This window comes from Numenius arquata, chromosome 8, assembly GCF_964106895.1.
Source record: "Numenius arquata chromosome 8, bNumArq3.hap1.1, whole genome shotgun sequence".
NCBI lineage: Eukaryota > Metazoa > Chordata > Aves > Charadriiformes > Scolopacidae > Numenius > Numenius arquata.
This window is the reverse complement of record NC_133583.1, coordinates 58,158,834-58,172,810: the sequence shown is the minus strand read 5'-3', so window position 1 is coordinate 58,172,810 and position 13,977 is coordinate 58,158,834. Positions and strand designations below refer to the sequence as shown.

Here is a 13,977-nt window from a genome sequence, read left to right as displayed (position 1 = left end):
GAGATGCCGTGTTTTACAGTGAAGTGACCATTTTAAACAAGATTTTACCAGATCTCTCCCACATGGCAAAGAAGTGTTTTCTTCCAACTCTCAAAAAAATCAATAAATTTGTCAACAAAAGCAGATTTCAAACAATGATTAGAAGCATATTTCACAGTAACTAGAGCAATCATATTTATGTTCCAAAATGGAGTACAAGACAAATTAACTGACAGTTGTAGCGACACACTGTATCTGTGAATTACACTGCTCACAGGAACAACTGTGTTCAGGAATGCACAATGGAAGCAGGAGATAGGTTCAAGATGTTTTGGAGCGGGCTGAATTACAGACAGATGTACATGTACAACAGCATGTCCAGTCAAAATGAATTAAAGCAGAAACACACATAAGAAAATAGACAAAGAAGAACAAATCATAATGTTATAATTAACGTACCTTGCAGTGACACCTGTGGCTTTCCAAGATAAGAAATCCGGAAGATCGAAGAAGTAGCCTGCCTTCTCCCAGCATGATTCTTTCAAGTTCTAACAAAAACGTTTTTAGAAATGCAGGTATTAGAGGCCAGACACAATCATGTCCTTATTTAAATGCAATTTGAAAAACTGACATTTATGTAAAAACTATAGTTTTTCCAAATCCAATACTCTGATCATCCAGTCTGCCCTACTCACCTTACAGTGATTTACTGCCTGAAGAACTGAGCCTTTCCCCCACCACAGACTGATCATAAGAAGAGTTGCCCATGAAGAGTTCACGGAGGCACAGGCTTCAGATCAATAATGTGGGCTCCCTCAGTTCCCCGTCAGCTGCTCAATGTCACAGCAGTCTCAAAGTCAATAGACAACTTTCTCAAAAAATATTTTCTAGAAGAATGCCCTGCTTTCTAAAATTAACCATTTTAAATTTACAATTTTTGAATTACAAGTCTTGTCTTTTAGCTTTCAGGTTCCACCTTTTTTCATCTATTCTCCATAAGCTCAGGCCAAGACTCTTGTACAAGATTCCAGAAGCAGAGTATTTTTTAGAGAAGTATTAAATGCTTAGATGAGTCTCAATAGCATAAGCTTTGTCAACAGCAACTACAAGTCCTTCCTCCCCCCCAAAAAAAACCCTGTAAGAACCTGTGGCACACAGCTGAGCAGAAGGCTAAAGTATTTTAGCAAAGGTTCTAGCAGCTTTGTTAATATGCTTTTCTATTCAAACCTTTTTTTTTCCAAATTATTCAGTAAAGTGTCAATAACTAACATGACGGTTTAAATTATCTGCATTTTAAAGCCGCCATCAGTTTTCTAGAGCAAAACTTAATTACATGCAGTATCAAGAATGTACAGGCTGAATTAAAATAACAGATAATTCAATTTTAAGAAATACTACTTGGCTCTATAACTTTGTTGAGATACTATGTGGTATCAAACCAGTATCTTACAGGTCCAGAAAGTTACTGAAACGGAATCTATTCATTCCAGAAACTAAGGTGCAACAAAAATTTTGTTTAGTTTTGGATCATGCAAAGAATCTGTCTCCTTCGAGTTTAGTTCTTCAAAAGCTGCTAAAACTTACTGGGTTCCTATTCAGTTCAAAAAATAAATGCTCCAATTACAACTATTTAACATAAAATGCACAACCTTTGGACGTCTGTGCCTAATCACCGGGGTTTAGCTGACCTCCCAGACATAGCTGGCTGCTACTCACTTCAAATTTAACTTTATACGTGAAGGCAAAGATGTTTCCTAGTTTAGTACAAAGGTCATTCAGCCTGATTATTTTGATTCTAAAAGCCATTATGTGTTGTTAACACACCTGACAGTCTTCAAGAAGCAACAGGAGTAGTTTGGCTATTAGTGTTAATCAGAAAAGAAATTGGATTTTAAGGATAACTGTCCTCTTCAAACAAATCTGTTTCATCAAAGATACTCCTTGCATCCTTATTCTATTACTTCAAGAATTGCCAAAAGCCACATGTTGGTGACACTAAAATATGTTGTTTCATGAACATCCAAATGATTCATTCTTTGCCATCTTGATGCTTTGTCATCACTAATTAGTACAGACAAAAAAAAAAAAAATCATAGCATGCCCTGATGCTTTTTCCAAACAAATTTGAAAGTCTCCATGTTTTCGACACTCACTGAAGTTAATTCTAATTTATTTTCACTCACAGTCAGGAATCTGTGACCACATTAAAAGGATTGTGGAAAAGATCCGGGAACGTTCCCAATGCTGTATTCATATCCTGCAACTCACCCTCCAAACTCACTTGTAAAGAAACTAATTCAATCTTTCTATTTTCCAGGGGTATTTAGGGAGTCCCCTTTCTTCATCTCTCTCTCTCTGTTTTGGGGTGGGTTTTTTTTTTTCAACTATACCTCCAAATAATCATTTTTGAGATCCTTACAGATAATCCCAAATACCTGGGGGCAAAGAGTTTAAAGAATTATGAAGTACGATGTCTTTTAACCTTCCTAGATAAGAAGGGTCTAGGAGAGTGAGGGGTCAGGGAATTGATACAGAGTGCAGGAAAAGCCTTCATTGCTCATTTAATCCTTCACAAGTCAAAAGGTTATCACGAAGCCACACTTCACAATTTTGTGTTGTGTTTTTCGTTCACTTCTTAATTGGACTGAAAATACACACAGAGGCAGAATTTCACGTGAGCTCCAGCATCCAGTACAAATTTTTGGAGACACTTAGAGGCACATTTTCCTTGGGAAAGATGAAAGTGCTTTTGTCATGGTTTAACCCCAGCCGCCAACTAAGCCCCACGCAGCTGCTCACTCGCACTCCCCTGGGGGAAAGAATCGAAGGGGTAAAAGTGAGAAAACTCGTGGGTTGAGATAAAGACAGTTTAATAAGTAGAGCAAAAGCTGCGCACACAAGCAAAGCACAACAAGGAATTCTTTGATTTTTACTCTTACTGAGTATGTAATCTGCTTGTAAGACGAAGACATCTAATGTTTGTGAAAAGGCATTTTTATATACATGTTTTTCTTCTGGTGGAGAAATGTATATAAACACCAAAGATGTCCTGACTTTTGTTATTGCTGATACAGATTAAACTTGAATCAAATTATCTGAAATGCCGTTTTAGACAGCCTTTGTATCAGATCCCTGTTGGCCACAGGATTAACTAAAGATGGGCTAGAAGCAAGATGTCTGATTTAGCACAGGGTATCAGTCTGAATTTCGTGGCTACTTATGAGCCAAAACCCACAAATTCAAAAATCATCCCAAACTGGTGTGTTAGAAATCTAGATTAAAACCAGGAGGGACAGATGGAATCAGAAAAAATGTTTTACCATTTATTGTAAAAAAGAAAGCTGGCGTGAGCATTCAAGTTCCACATTAGGTCAAAATTAAGTCATCTGAAAATCAGAAAAGACACTAATTCACTGAAGAACCATCTGTTTTTCCCAATTCAACCCCAAATTTGAATCTCAATCCCCCAGGCAATCTGTAACAGTAGACCATATAGTGTATCAGTCTCTCATTTTCTAAATTACAGAAAACAAATATATTTTGCGTGACAGGAAGAAAGAGAACAACTTAATGCACACAGTTATGGGGATATAACAAATTGATGTCCCATGTCCTACTCCAATTGAGACAATACAAGGACTTAGGACTTGGATCTCCCACACTTCAGACTGGATGACCAGCCACACGATAGAGCTATTCTGAGATACCCAAGATAAGCTCTGAGCAGAAATTCTCATCTTGCCAGAGCCAAAGCTGCAAACTGATCAATTCTGCAACTACCAGTTGCCCTCTAATTGGTAAAGAATTAACTAACTGAATTATCAGATTTATCTTGAGGCTGGAACTGGGGTGGGGGAAGAAAGGGGGAGCTTGGAAAGTAACCTCAGAGTAAAGCTCCTGAAGGTGGAGAAAACTGCCTTGCTGCAACACACTGTCTCTACCGCCAAGACACTGTCTCAGACACGTGCGGGTATTTTCAAACCCCTGAGAAACCACAAGTCAGGCAAGCACCAGAGTCCAAGTCAGAAAGGGCTCCAGAGGAACAGACCAGGCACATTAAAGGTTGAGTTGGCAGAAGCTGTAACGAGGCGAGAAGGACAATCTGCGTGTGTGTTGTGAGCTTCATCACACTGCAATGGAGTGGAGAGACACGGCTGGGAGACAGACTAAGTAGGACATACTTAGAGGTGTAGGTGCTTCAAACCACCCAGCTGTTAATCCTTTTTTTAAATGGTATTTCTGCCAGATTAGCAACTGCAACTAAAAGCCAAACTCAACAGTCCAAAGTACAACTTATGCATACGTCTGCACTATGTATGGATTTTGATAACACAGAGCTGTTAAAGCATTTATAAACAATTCTAATCAAGAGTTCAGTTCCAAACTCAGTAGCTTGGGCTCATTCTCACTTAACATGGAATTTATTTTTTATTTTAATGGAAAAATATTCAGTCACATTCAACAAAAGGAAAAGCCAGCTGCAAAGGCAGCAAGCAATGGAGACGGCACGCATCAACAAAGAAGTTGCTGCCAAGCTAATGCCAGTACATCCACTATTCTTCTTCCCTCCATAGCCAGGGAAAGAGACTTTTTCATTGTTTCTACAAATTATCCCACTGGTAGGTGAAAGTCACAGGTATACAGAAAGAAGAACAATGATGCGTAAAACAGCAGCTGTAACTGAACATGTGAACTGCAACATACAGAAAGATCACTGACCACTGTGCCAGAAAGTTAAGAAAATTATTCAAAACCTATTGATTTTATTTATTAACGGCAAAGGAATAATATGCCAGCTAGTCACTCTTTGAAGTGATTTTTTTATTTTGCTAATGGGAGGCTCTTCTTTGTACCAGATTAAGAATAGAGTTGTGAAAACACAGTATAGGAAGACCGCATTTCATTTGGAGACAGTTACCGAGCAAATACCTACTTCCAGTCCAGCATCCCCCACCCATTTAGAATAAGGTACAGCATCTCTGATTTAATGGGACTAGTATTTTTTAGAAATAGCTGATTTGTAATGTCATTACTATGAGGAAAACATAACAAGCATCCTTTCATTTTGGCACAAGCTACAATAAAATCTCCAGCCAGAAATTAGTAAACAAGATTTTTTTCTTCTGCTACCTCTGGGAAAAAAGAATACAAACAGGCTAATTCTAGAGCTGGACAAACCTTCACTGGAGTTTTTGCATTGCTCTGGTTAAGCTACGCTCTCACTGCTGTGGTGTTGGGTTTGCCACAGCATAGACATCCGTACAATATCTGAAGGGAGCCTACAGGAGAGCTGGAGAGGGACTCTTTGTCAGGAAGTGTAGTGATAGGACAAGGGGTAATGGTTTTAAATTGGAAGAGGGGAGATTTAGATTAGATATTAGGAGGAAATTCTTTACTGTGAGGGTGGTGAAGCACCGGAACAGGTTGCCCAGGGAAGTTGTGGATGCCCCATCCCTGGAGGTGTTTAAGGCCAGGCTGGATGGGGCTTTGAGCAACCTGGTCTGGTGGCAGAGGGGTTGGCACTTGATGATCTTTAAGGTCCCTTCCAACTCTAACCATTCTATGATTCTATGTTGTACTGACAAACATTTGTAGCAAAGTAATTTCCAAGTGAAGGAGTATGTACCTACATTTTCCGTTTATATGCATGCATCTATCTACTGGAGCTATCTACACACTCATTCAGGCAGTGAACATCCAATTTCTTTAGCCAAAACCAACAAAAAAGCACAATCTGCTTAGCAAAGCTGCAAACTACAGAAGTAAAACACTACTGCAATACTGTTTTGCAAGATATTTCTAAACAATGAAGAAATCTAAGGAAATAACAGCAAGAGGAGTGAATTTAATCAGTTATTTTTAAAGATCCAGTAACCAGAGACTACTTTCCTTTTCAGTGAAGTTCACATTCAAACTTATCTCACTGAATTCAGGAAGACTTTGTCAGAATTATCTTTCAGCCAGTTTCTAAATATTTGTGAAAGGATAATGATTCTTTATTTCAACTTCATCTACAGTTGACATTATTAATTCAGCTGACCACATCCAAAAGTCAAATGGGACTGTATCCACAGAAATTAGCTTTTTTAAAAAGCAAATATTCATTTTGTTTTACATTAGAGATTTAACACTGCACTCTATCACCACACATGGTCCATACAAGCAGAGAAATACAGTGCTCCTCGTAAGCGGACCACAGATGTGCACACTTTAACAAGACTGCCCCATAGGCTATACAGTAGCTGCATTCAGTCGACCATTTACTGCAAACAGCTATCTCCAACACACAAACTCCACTTGCAGCGGTGGCTTCCTCATATGAACACCTATCTGCAATCACAAACATGAAGACCACCCAATTAATTTCATGTAGACTAACCACTAGGCGCCAGAGGGTAAAATGATTTGGCAGCGATCAAACTAAACTGAATGTAAGCCAATACAATCCAAGCAAAAGATCTCAAAAGGCCTATTATGACCTTCATAGTTTAGTTTCTTAATTCAAAAGCAAAATAGAATAGAGATGAAGAGCTGGAAGAACAGAATACACCCTGAAGCCTCAAGTCTCTAGTTAAATCTCTATTCTGTGTGCAGTGGGAATGTGAGGAGAGGAAATGTTAAAGAGAAAGCATTATATGGAAAAGAAATTCAAAAAGAAGCAGATGATAGTAACTTGCAACTTTGAAGAAAAACTGCAACATCCCTCTGCGAATAAATATAAGTCAAGAGTAACAAGAAAGCCACAAGAGATAAGGACCAGTATCTACTTCTCGTACATGATGTTAGGTCATTCCTCACAGTGAATGAGGTCACCTTCAATTCTAGTAACAAGATGATGGAATGGAAAAGCACAGTTAGGTCACCTTAGCCCTCTCCCCCTTCTCCTTCCTCTTCATTACTTCCAACCAATTCAGATTAAATTTGCAAAGTCATATGCTTTAGTAATACTTTCAATTGCTTAGATGAAAATTCTTCAAGTAATAGCAACTCAATTCCTGTCTTTGAGAGACAGCCTAATCACTCGAAACTTAGGTCAATTCAGCAGTGTTGCTATCTCAGACCCTTCCTCACGGAGGTCAAGTTTTCAGATACTAGAGCTAGGAGAGCCCAGGGCAAAAAGTGAGGAGACAGAATGTCCTGATGTGGCCTTCCCAGTCAGGTTAGCATCATCAAATGGGAGAAGGAGGCCTTGATGCCAATGTACGCACAATTAACCTACAGGTATAACAACAGTCCAAAGGGTCATTTAGTATCAATAACTTAAATAGTTTCCAAAAGTGCATGTAGTTAGTCTCCTAAATCACTAGTCTCCTAAATGACTTTTAACAAAATAATTTAGTTTACAGTCACATTTGTGCAACTTACCTTGTATTAGCAAAACTGTGGTTTTGTATGACTGAATCCATGGAATACGGAACGTGGAAAAGCCAAGGGAAATCTTGAATATTTATCAGTTAGGCAAAACACTCAAAAAGGAACATTTCTATTTATGCCAGCTTAAATAAACTTTGAAGCTCAAGAAAACAACATTAAGAGTTCCAAAGAACTGAGGATCCACTGAAAGGAACATATTTCATTAGGACTAATTTTAAGGTTCTTCTAATTACATGCTGTTTATTGTTACAAATACATGAGGTTTGATTAAACAAAAAGTATCAAACGTTTTCCCAATGACACAAAAGTTAACTTCAGTGGATTTATAAATTGTTCTTACATATTAATACCAGTTTATTTTATCATAACTTCAGATATAAAGCAGCTATTTTCCCCACTGCACCCTCTCTGCAATAGACCAATGCAAGCAAATAGGGAACGTGCACAGCACCAATCCCAGGCAAAGATGCACAGCGGGAAAAGAGCAAAAACGTTTAATAGCAGGAACTTTAAATTACTGGGGAGTTCAAAAAAAGTTCCAGGGAATTCAAGGCAAAAGTCAACAATGAATCTTCATATATTAGGGTGTACCCACTGACCCGGAGCATGACTACAAAATGCATGGCTCTGCTTTTTGTTTTGTTTTGTTTGTAAACATCCACGTGTTGCGTATGTTGTAACCACATCAAGCTTTCTGATCAAAAACTTTCCAGAAACCTGGTGGCTACCAAATGGACAAAGGAGCTTCTGGATACACCTCAGTTTAGCCAGTTTTGATTATGGCCAGTCATAGAAGAATGTGCCCAATCCATTGTTTGCCTTAAGTTCCTGGGATACTGTCAGGTATATGACAACATTAGGGAGGAATATTAAGAAAGGAATAAGGAATGAAAGGAAAAAAAAAAACCCACCCCTATGGTCCACGGCATGAAGATGTTGACTGTTTACTCTCATGTTTACTATGAGGGTGGTGGAACACTGGAACAGGTTGCCCAGGGAGGTGGTTGAGGCCCCTTCCCTGGAGGTATTCAAGGTGAAGCTCGACGAGGCCCTGGGCAACCTGGTCTAGTTGGGGGTGTCCCTGCTGACTGCGGGGAGGTCAGACTAGATGACCTTTGGAGGTCCCTTCCATCCCAGACCATTCTATGATTCTATGACTGGGGAATGATACGGTTCACTATCTCATACATTTCAAGAACTAAAAGGTAAATGAAATTATAGGAGCTTGTTTCAGAAAAAAAAAGATACTTGTTCACACAAAGTACAGTTGGAGTCATTACCACAGGACACAGTAGTTGCAAAAAGTGCATGTGGGTTCAGAAAAGATTAGCTAAATTCATAGAGCAAAAAACTCACTCCTAATCAGACAAAAAACGAGTCAAACAGATTTCTGGTCTGACCCAATACGGTTCTTGCATCAAGCAGCAGGCTGCACCACTAGCAGTCAGATTTCCAGGCTGGAAATAGTTCTAGAAATACTGGGAGTGTTTTCAGATAAAACCTGAACCAACTGTACATATTTGCAAAAGTTGGCAGAAAATTCTGGGAGAGCTTTTTACAACACAGCAACAGACTTCTGGGATGCTTTGAGAGGGATCTGATTTTAAAGCAGCTCCTGAGACTGCACTGCTCACTGGAGCAAGCAGTACCTTTGTAGGAAAGGTTATTTCACATATAATATAGAAACATAAGCAGAGGTGAGGGTTTAAGTAAGACAAATGAACTACTCAGATCTATGATACTTTAAAGACATGTTGCTGGTAGTATATTTGGTGACATTTAGTACTTAGGAAAGCTGGAGAGACCGAAGGCCATGATCACAGCCAGGCACACAGTATGGACAGACACCATGTAAAACTTCCCCAGGCACTTCTGTCAACACATCTCAGCCCTAACATTCAGTGCTCTTAACGATCCCATTTTCACCCTCTCCTCATCACACCAAGGGCCACATTTTTAAAAAGAGTTTAATTTTATGCCCATGAAGTTCCCATTTAGCCAAGTGACTCAATGTGTGGCCTGCGCAAACCAGGTACAGTGCAGTTACTTTCTGAACACCAGTCGACACAATTAAATAGAGGCACAATGGGAATTCCAGTTTCAACTTCGCAAAGCCTTCAGATATTCTCAGTTAAAAAGGATAAAATTGAAATAAAATGTCTCTTTCTACCTGCTAATCTTGTGACTGTCCCAAGGGATGTGAAAACCAAACTTCCTTTTTGCCAGCTTGTGCATTATCACCGGCTTAAGAAATAATCTTGCAATCAGAATAGAGTATAAATCTCACTCTGACACACCTCTGGGAACTGGGCAGTATTAGCAGGAGGAAACAGAAAAGAAAGATGATACAACTCAAAAACACAAAGAAAACATTAAGTACCATTTTATACGTAGTTTTCCTGACAATGCCTTTAATACCTGTGTCATAGTCTATCCATCTATAAAATATTAATAACAAAGCATCTGAAGAGACTTAAGTAATTTATTATTTGTAGACCACTGAAGACACTCCACTGAGTAACAACATATGTGCAAACTGGTGCTCTCATTTGGAGAACCTGACATTCAAAGTTAGTGTAAAATTTGCCTTCCTTGACAAAAACTGAGAACACTTGCATTACATGAGGCTGAATATCAATTGTCAGAGGCGAACATGAACTTTTGCTGCCCTAAAAGTCCTGTAACACACAGGTACATCACTGTGATTGAAAATAAACTGTCACTCTTCATACAATTCCTTTCACCCTCCTACTCTGCAACAAGCATAGAAGCAGTAAGCAAAGACTCTATCACATACCTCCCTGAAGGTAAAAAGTGTAACACTACATGTCCACATCTCAACTGATTACAACCGACTCCATAGTAACTGTTACTGTTCCTTCTCATGAGCTAGCTGAGGTGCTTCTGTAGATGTCGCTTTAGGTGCTGGAGTTAAGTGGGGTAAGCTTAAGCCGTTTAACAGTATGTCTTTGCTAGTCCACTCAGGATGCAGGAACTGTCGCGTGAGCAGCTCAGCAAGCAGATAATGAGGTAAAAAACCCCTCTCTTAAGGATAATGATCTCTTTAGCTGGTACGTCAGGAGCTGAAAGGAGACATGTGAACAAGCCCTGTTCCGTAATGCCCTTTTGCCAGGCAATTTCTGCTACTGGCTGGCATGTAGGGTAAGGTGAGTTCTATTTCCAACCCATTTGCTCATGGAGGGAACAAGCCCTGCAATACTTGCTCTCCCCTTTAATCTATAGCAATTATGTCACAGGGCTTCGAGGCCATAGCCTAGACTTACATCTCTGGGTGACCACATTTGGAGACCGGCCTTTCCGGATCAGTCAGGTACTGATATTCCAGACCTCGCAATATAAAAATGTTTTAAACACAATGGATTCATTTAAGGTTTTTACAGCTTACTTTTTATAATTTATAAAATGACTGACATATGATACTCCTAGCTCAAGAAGGAAAGAACTAGTAAATGGATACTCGTATTTCAGTATAGCATTTACAAACAACATTAGTTATCCTCTATTATCATTAATCTGTCAGTACCTGCTTCCACCAGTTAATTCCTTTGACTTTCCCCAATCTGCACCTTGTTACTATATGATGTTTCATGTTTGAAAGGACAGGAGACTTTGCTTGAAACTGGCAGCAAGTAATTTACATTTGGGCTTGGTTAAAATGACAGCAAGCATCATTGAGACCAAATGTAAAAGCCAGACTAGAGGAGGTTATAAAAAATTCAAGTGGCAAGCATTTCTCCTTTTATCTGACAGTTATTATTAAAAGGCCATAAGTCATTCTGTGACACACAAAATTTAAATGCAAGAGACAGAGGTAGAGTTCCACATTATGAACAGATCACCTTCCCTCTACAGACAGTCTACTTCCTACAGATGGGACACAACTAAATCGAAGCTCTAACCAAACAGTTTCTCTAAGAGCAGCCAAAGACATCACACATCCCCTCGCTCTTGGATGCAATGCCCCAAAGGCAAGACCCCTGGCCAGGATACCCAATGTTGAGATGATGTTTAAATTGTTATAAATCCATCCCAGAAGTGGCACCCTCTAGGCATGCCCAGCTACAGCAGTTGGAGCAGGAAATATGCCTCCAGAACTAAATCCGAGGATACTTCGCAGACTCATTCATTACCTGTCGCTAAATGTGTACGTATATCTAACCTTAAAATTAGATAAGAAAGGCATGTGTTTCAATCAGGAAACACTACATTTTAATAAAATCAAAGATAATTCTAAATAATTGAGAAGAAAAAAAGAACATTAAAACATTTTCATCGTAACTTAAGGCTGGCCTTATTTTGCACACCTTTGGGTTCAACACTAAGGCTGAAGACTTTTGTTTTAGAGATTTCATTCTCCGAAATTAACAAACAAAGGACATTAACCATTAGTAAAAATACATCACAGTCTTAGATGTACTCACTTCCTTTAACCACAGCAATTTAGGCGGCTGCATTTCCACAGACATCACTCCCCCTACGTAGCTCAAAACCCTGTGTTGCGTTGCATTGATGCGCTCAACTTGACTGACTGCACGGTGGTCCATCCACATAATAACATTCCTATAGTTTTGTCCTTGGGGGAGGGGGGGGAAAAAAGAGATTATTTTAGGTCTGGTTTAACCCCACCTCAGTACTGTAAGTTGCTAGACTCTAAGCTGCTTCACGCTTTCACTTCTACATAGAAAACACAAATTCTATTTGCTTTAATAATCCACAGTAGATATCTAAAGATAAAATTCTAGCTCTCAGAGCCAAGTTTAAGACACGCTGAGCACTGAGAATGCTGACTGAAACCAATCAGGCTTGTAAGCACCCAGGAACTTTGCAATGCCTTGCTCTTGTAGACTGTATTTCATTCAAAGAACCCAAACTTCTTGACAAAGTACCCATATTTAGTTAAAAATATATAGAAGCATTTTGGTGACTATGAACTAAAAATGTGACAAAATCTGAGCAATTATTTTATAGACTAAAATTAACTCAGCTAGTCAGCTAGCTAGATAGTTACGGGGATTCTCTCTCCTCTTCTACTGCTGTGAGAAGAACTACCCTAATTCCTTTCAGAAATAGTTTCAGCGGGTAATTTGCTGAAATGCTTTCATTTTGGATGTGGAAGGAAAAAGCATTTTTCTTCTGCATACCACATGAGAACAAGAAGCAAAGTACATTTAATCAAAATTAACCTATAGAGGACCCGCTAGACAGGTGGAACAGTAATCCAGGTGACACTTCAGATTCCTCTCCTGCTAAGTACACTGCACACTCAACTTCATGCCACAGCCACTCATGCATAATCTTGAAAGCATACTCCAAGACAAGGCAGAAGTATGAGGCACACCAATATTTCTAACATGGATTTAAAGACAACTTCGAACTATGAGACTGCCTGAAACCACCCCACTGCATGCCCACACCAGCGTGACAGTATTCAGTGCTTTCTTGTCTTTTTATTTAACAACACCACTGATTAAACTCAAAGTTCTTGGGGGTATCAGAGAATAAAAATGAGAACTGATTTGACTCAACAGACCAAAATAGCCCAGACATCATTAGGCGTTGAACAGACTGTAAGAGACTCTCAAACTGAAAAATAAATAATCTCATTTAAATTTAGCAAAGGACGTTTTGGGGGCAAAGCTGGTTTTTTGAGAAGGCTAGGAGGAGATGACAAATACATCTGAGAATAGAAAGAGAACATCAACAGAATTGTGATTATGGCTCTGTAACTACTGATTTAGCACACACCTAATCTTAAATGGGATTCACTGAAAAAAAGCGCATCACACGCTTTTCTTGACTCTTCTGAATCATCTACTCAAAAACTAATATCAGAATTTTTAGAAAAAGGTCACAGACTGTTTCTGAAGTTTAGCACTGTCCTAGGCAAAGGGAGAACTCCAGTGTAATAAACCACACAAACTGAACCTCTTGCCTGCAGCTTGATGATGGAGTAAGCAGTTAGACTATACTAACACTACATTTTTAGCATTCCTTTAGCCAGTGTGGATGGGCATTTATAGACACAATGAAAGTCATGAGTAGTAAATTCTGAAGGAGGAGAAAACACACACAAAAGAAAAATGAACATAGATTTCTCTAAGAAGCAGTCTTTGAGTCAAGATGAAAAAATTTGATCTAAGAATACCAAACATTTAGCCAAACAGTAATTCTCAACTCAAATTTAATTTTGCAGTAGAATTAAAATAGTAAAACAGGAAAAAATCCTCTTGTAAAAAAGATTTTCTATCATCTATGTCTCAACGAGTCAATAAACTATAATTTGGCATTTGAATGAAATTGCACATGCACTCATGTCAGTGACGAAACATGTACAGTAACACCAATTTTTGTGCTGGAATCCTACCTTCACAGTTGACTGCCAAAGGTTGGAACTGTTTATCCACAACAACAAGGGAACATGTTGCATCAAAACCAACCCCTCGAATCCGGCTGGCATCTACTCCACTGACAACTTTCTGCAAATACACAAAACACACATGAATACAAATATATCTATACATCTATATATATATGCATGTACCATGTGAGCTAATGAGTACAGAAAATGAGTTACAAGTTAGAAATGCAAGATCAAAAACTGAA

At 38.9% G+C, this 13,977-nt stretch overlaps 1 protein-coding gene across 1 annotated transcript in view; it reads right to left on the bottom strand.

Annotated features, from left to right (window-relative positions):
- FGGY (FGGY carbohydrate kinase domain containing) overlaps window positions 1-13,977 on the bottom strand; it is a 143,621-nt gene that overhangs the window by 115,577 nt on the left and 14,067 nt on the right. Inside the window, exons 3-5 of the mRNA XM_074151329.1 lie at window positions 13,739-13,850; window positions 11,796-11,947; window positions 439-527 (exon numbers count right to left, since the gene is read on the bottom strand). Of these exons, the coding sequence (XP_074007430.1) occupies window positions 439-527; window positions 11,796-11,947; window positions 13,739-13,850 (353 nt within the window). The remainder of the gene's footprint in view (window positions 1-438; window positions 528-11,795; window positions 11,948-13,738; window positions 13,851-13,977) is intronic.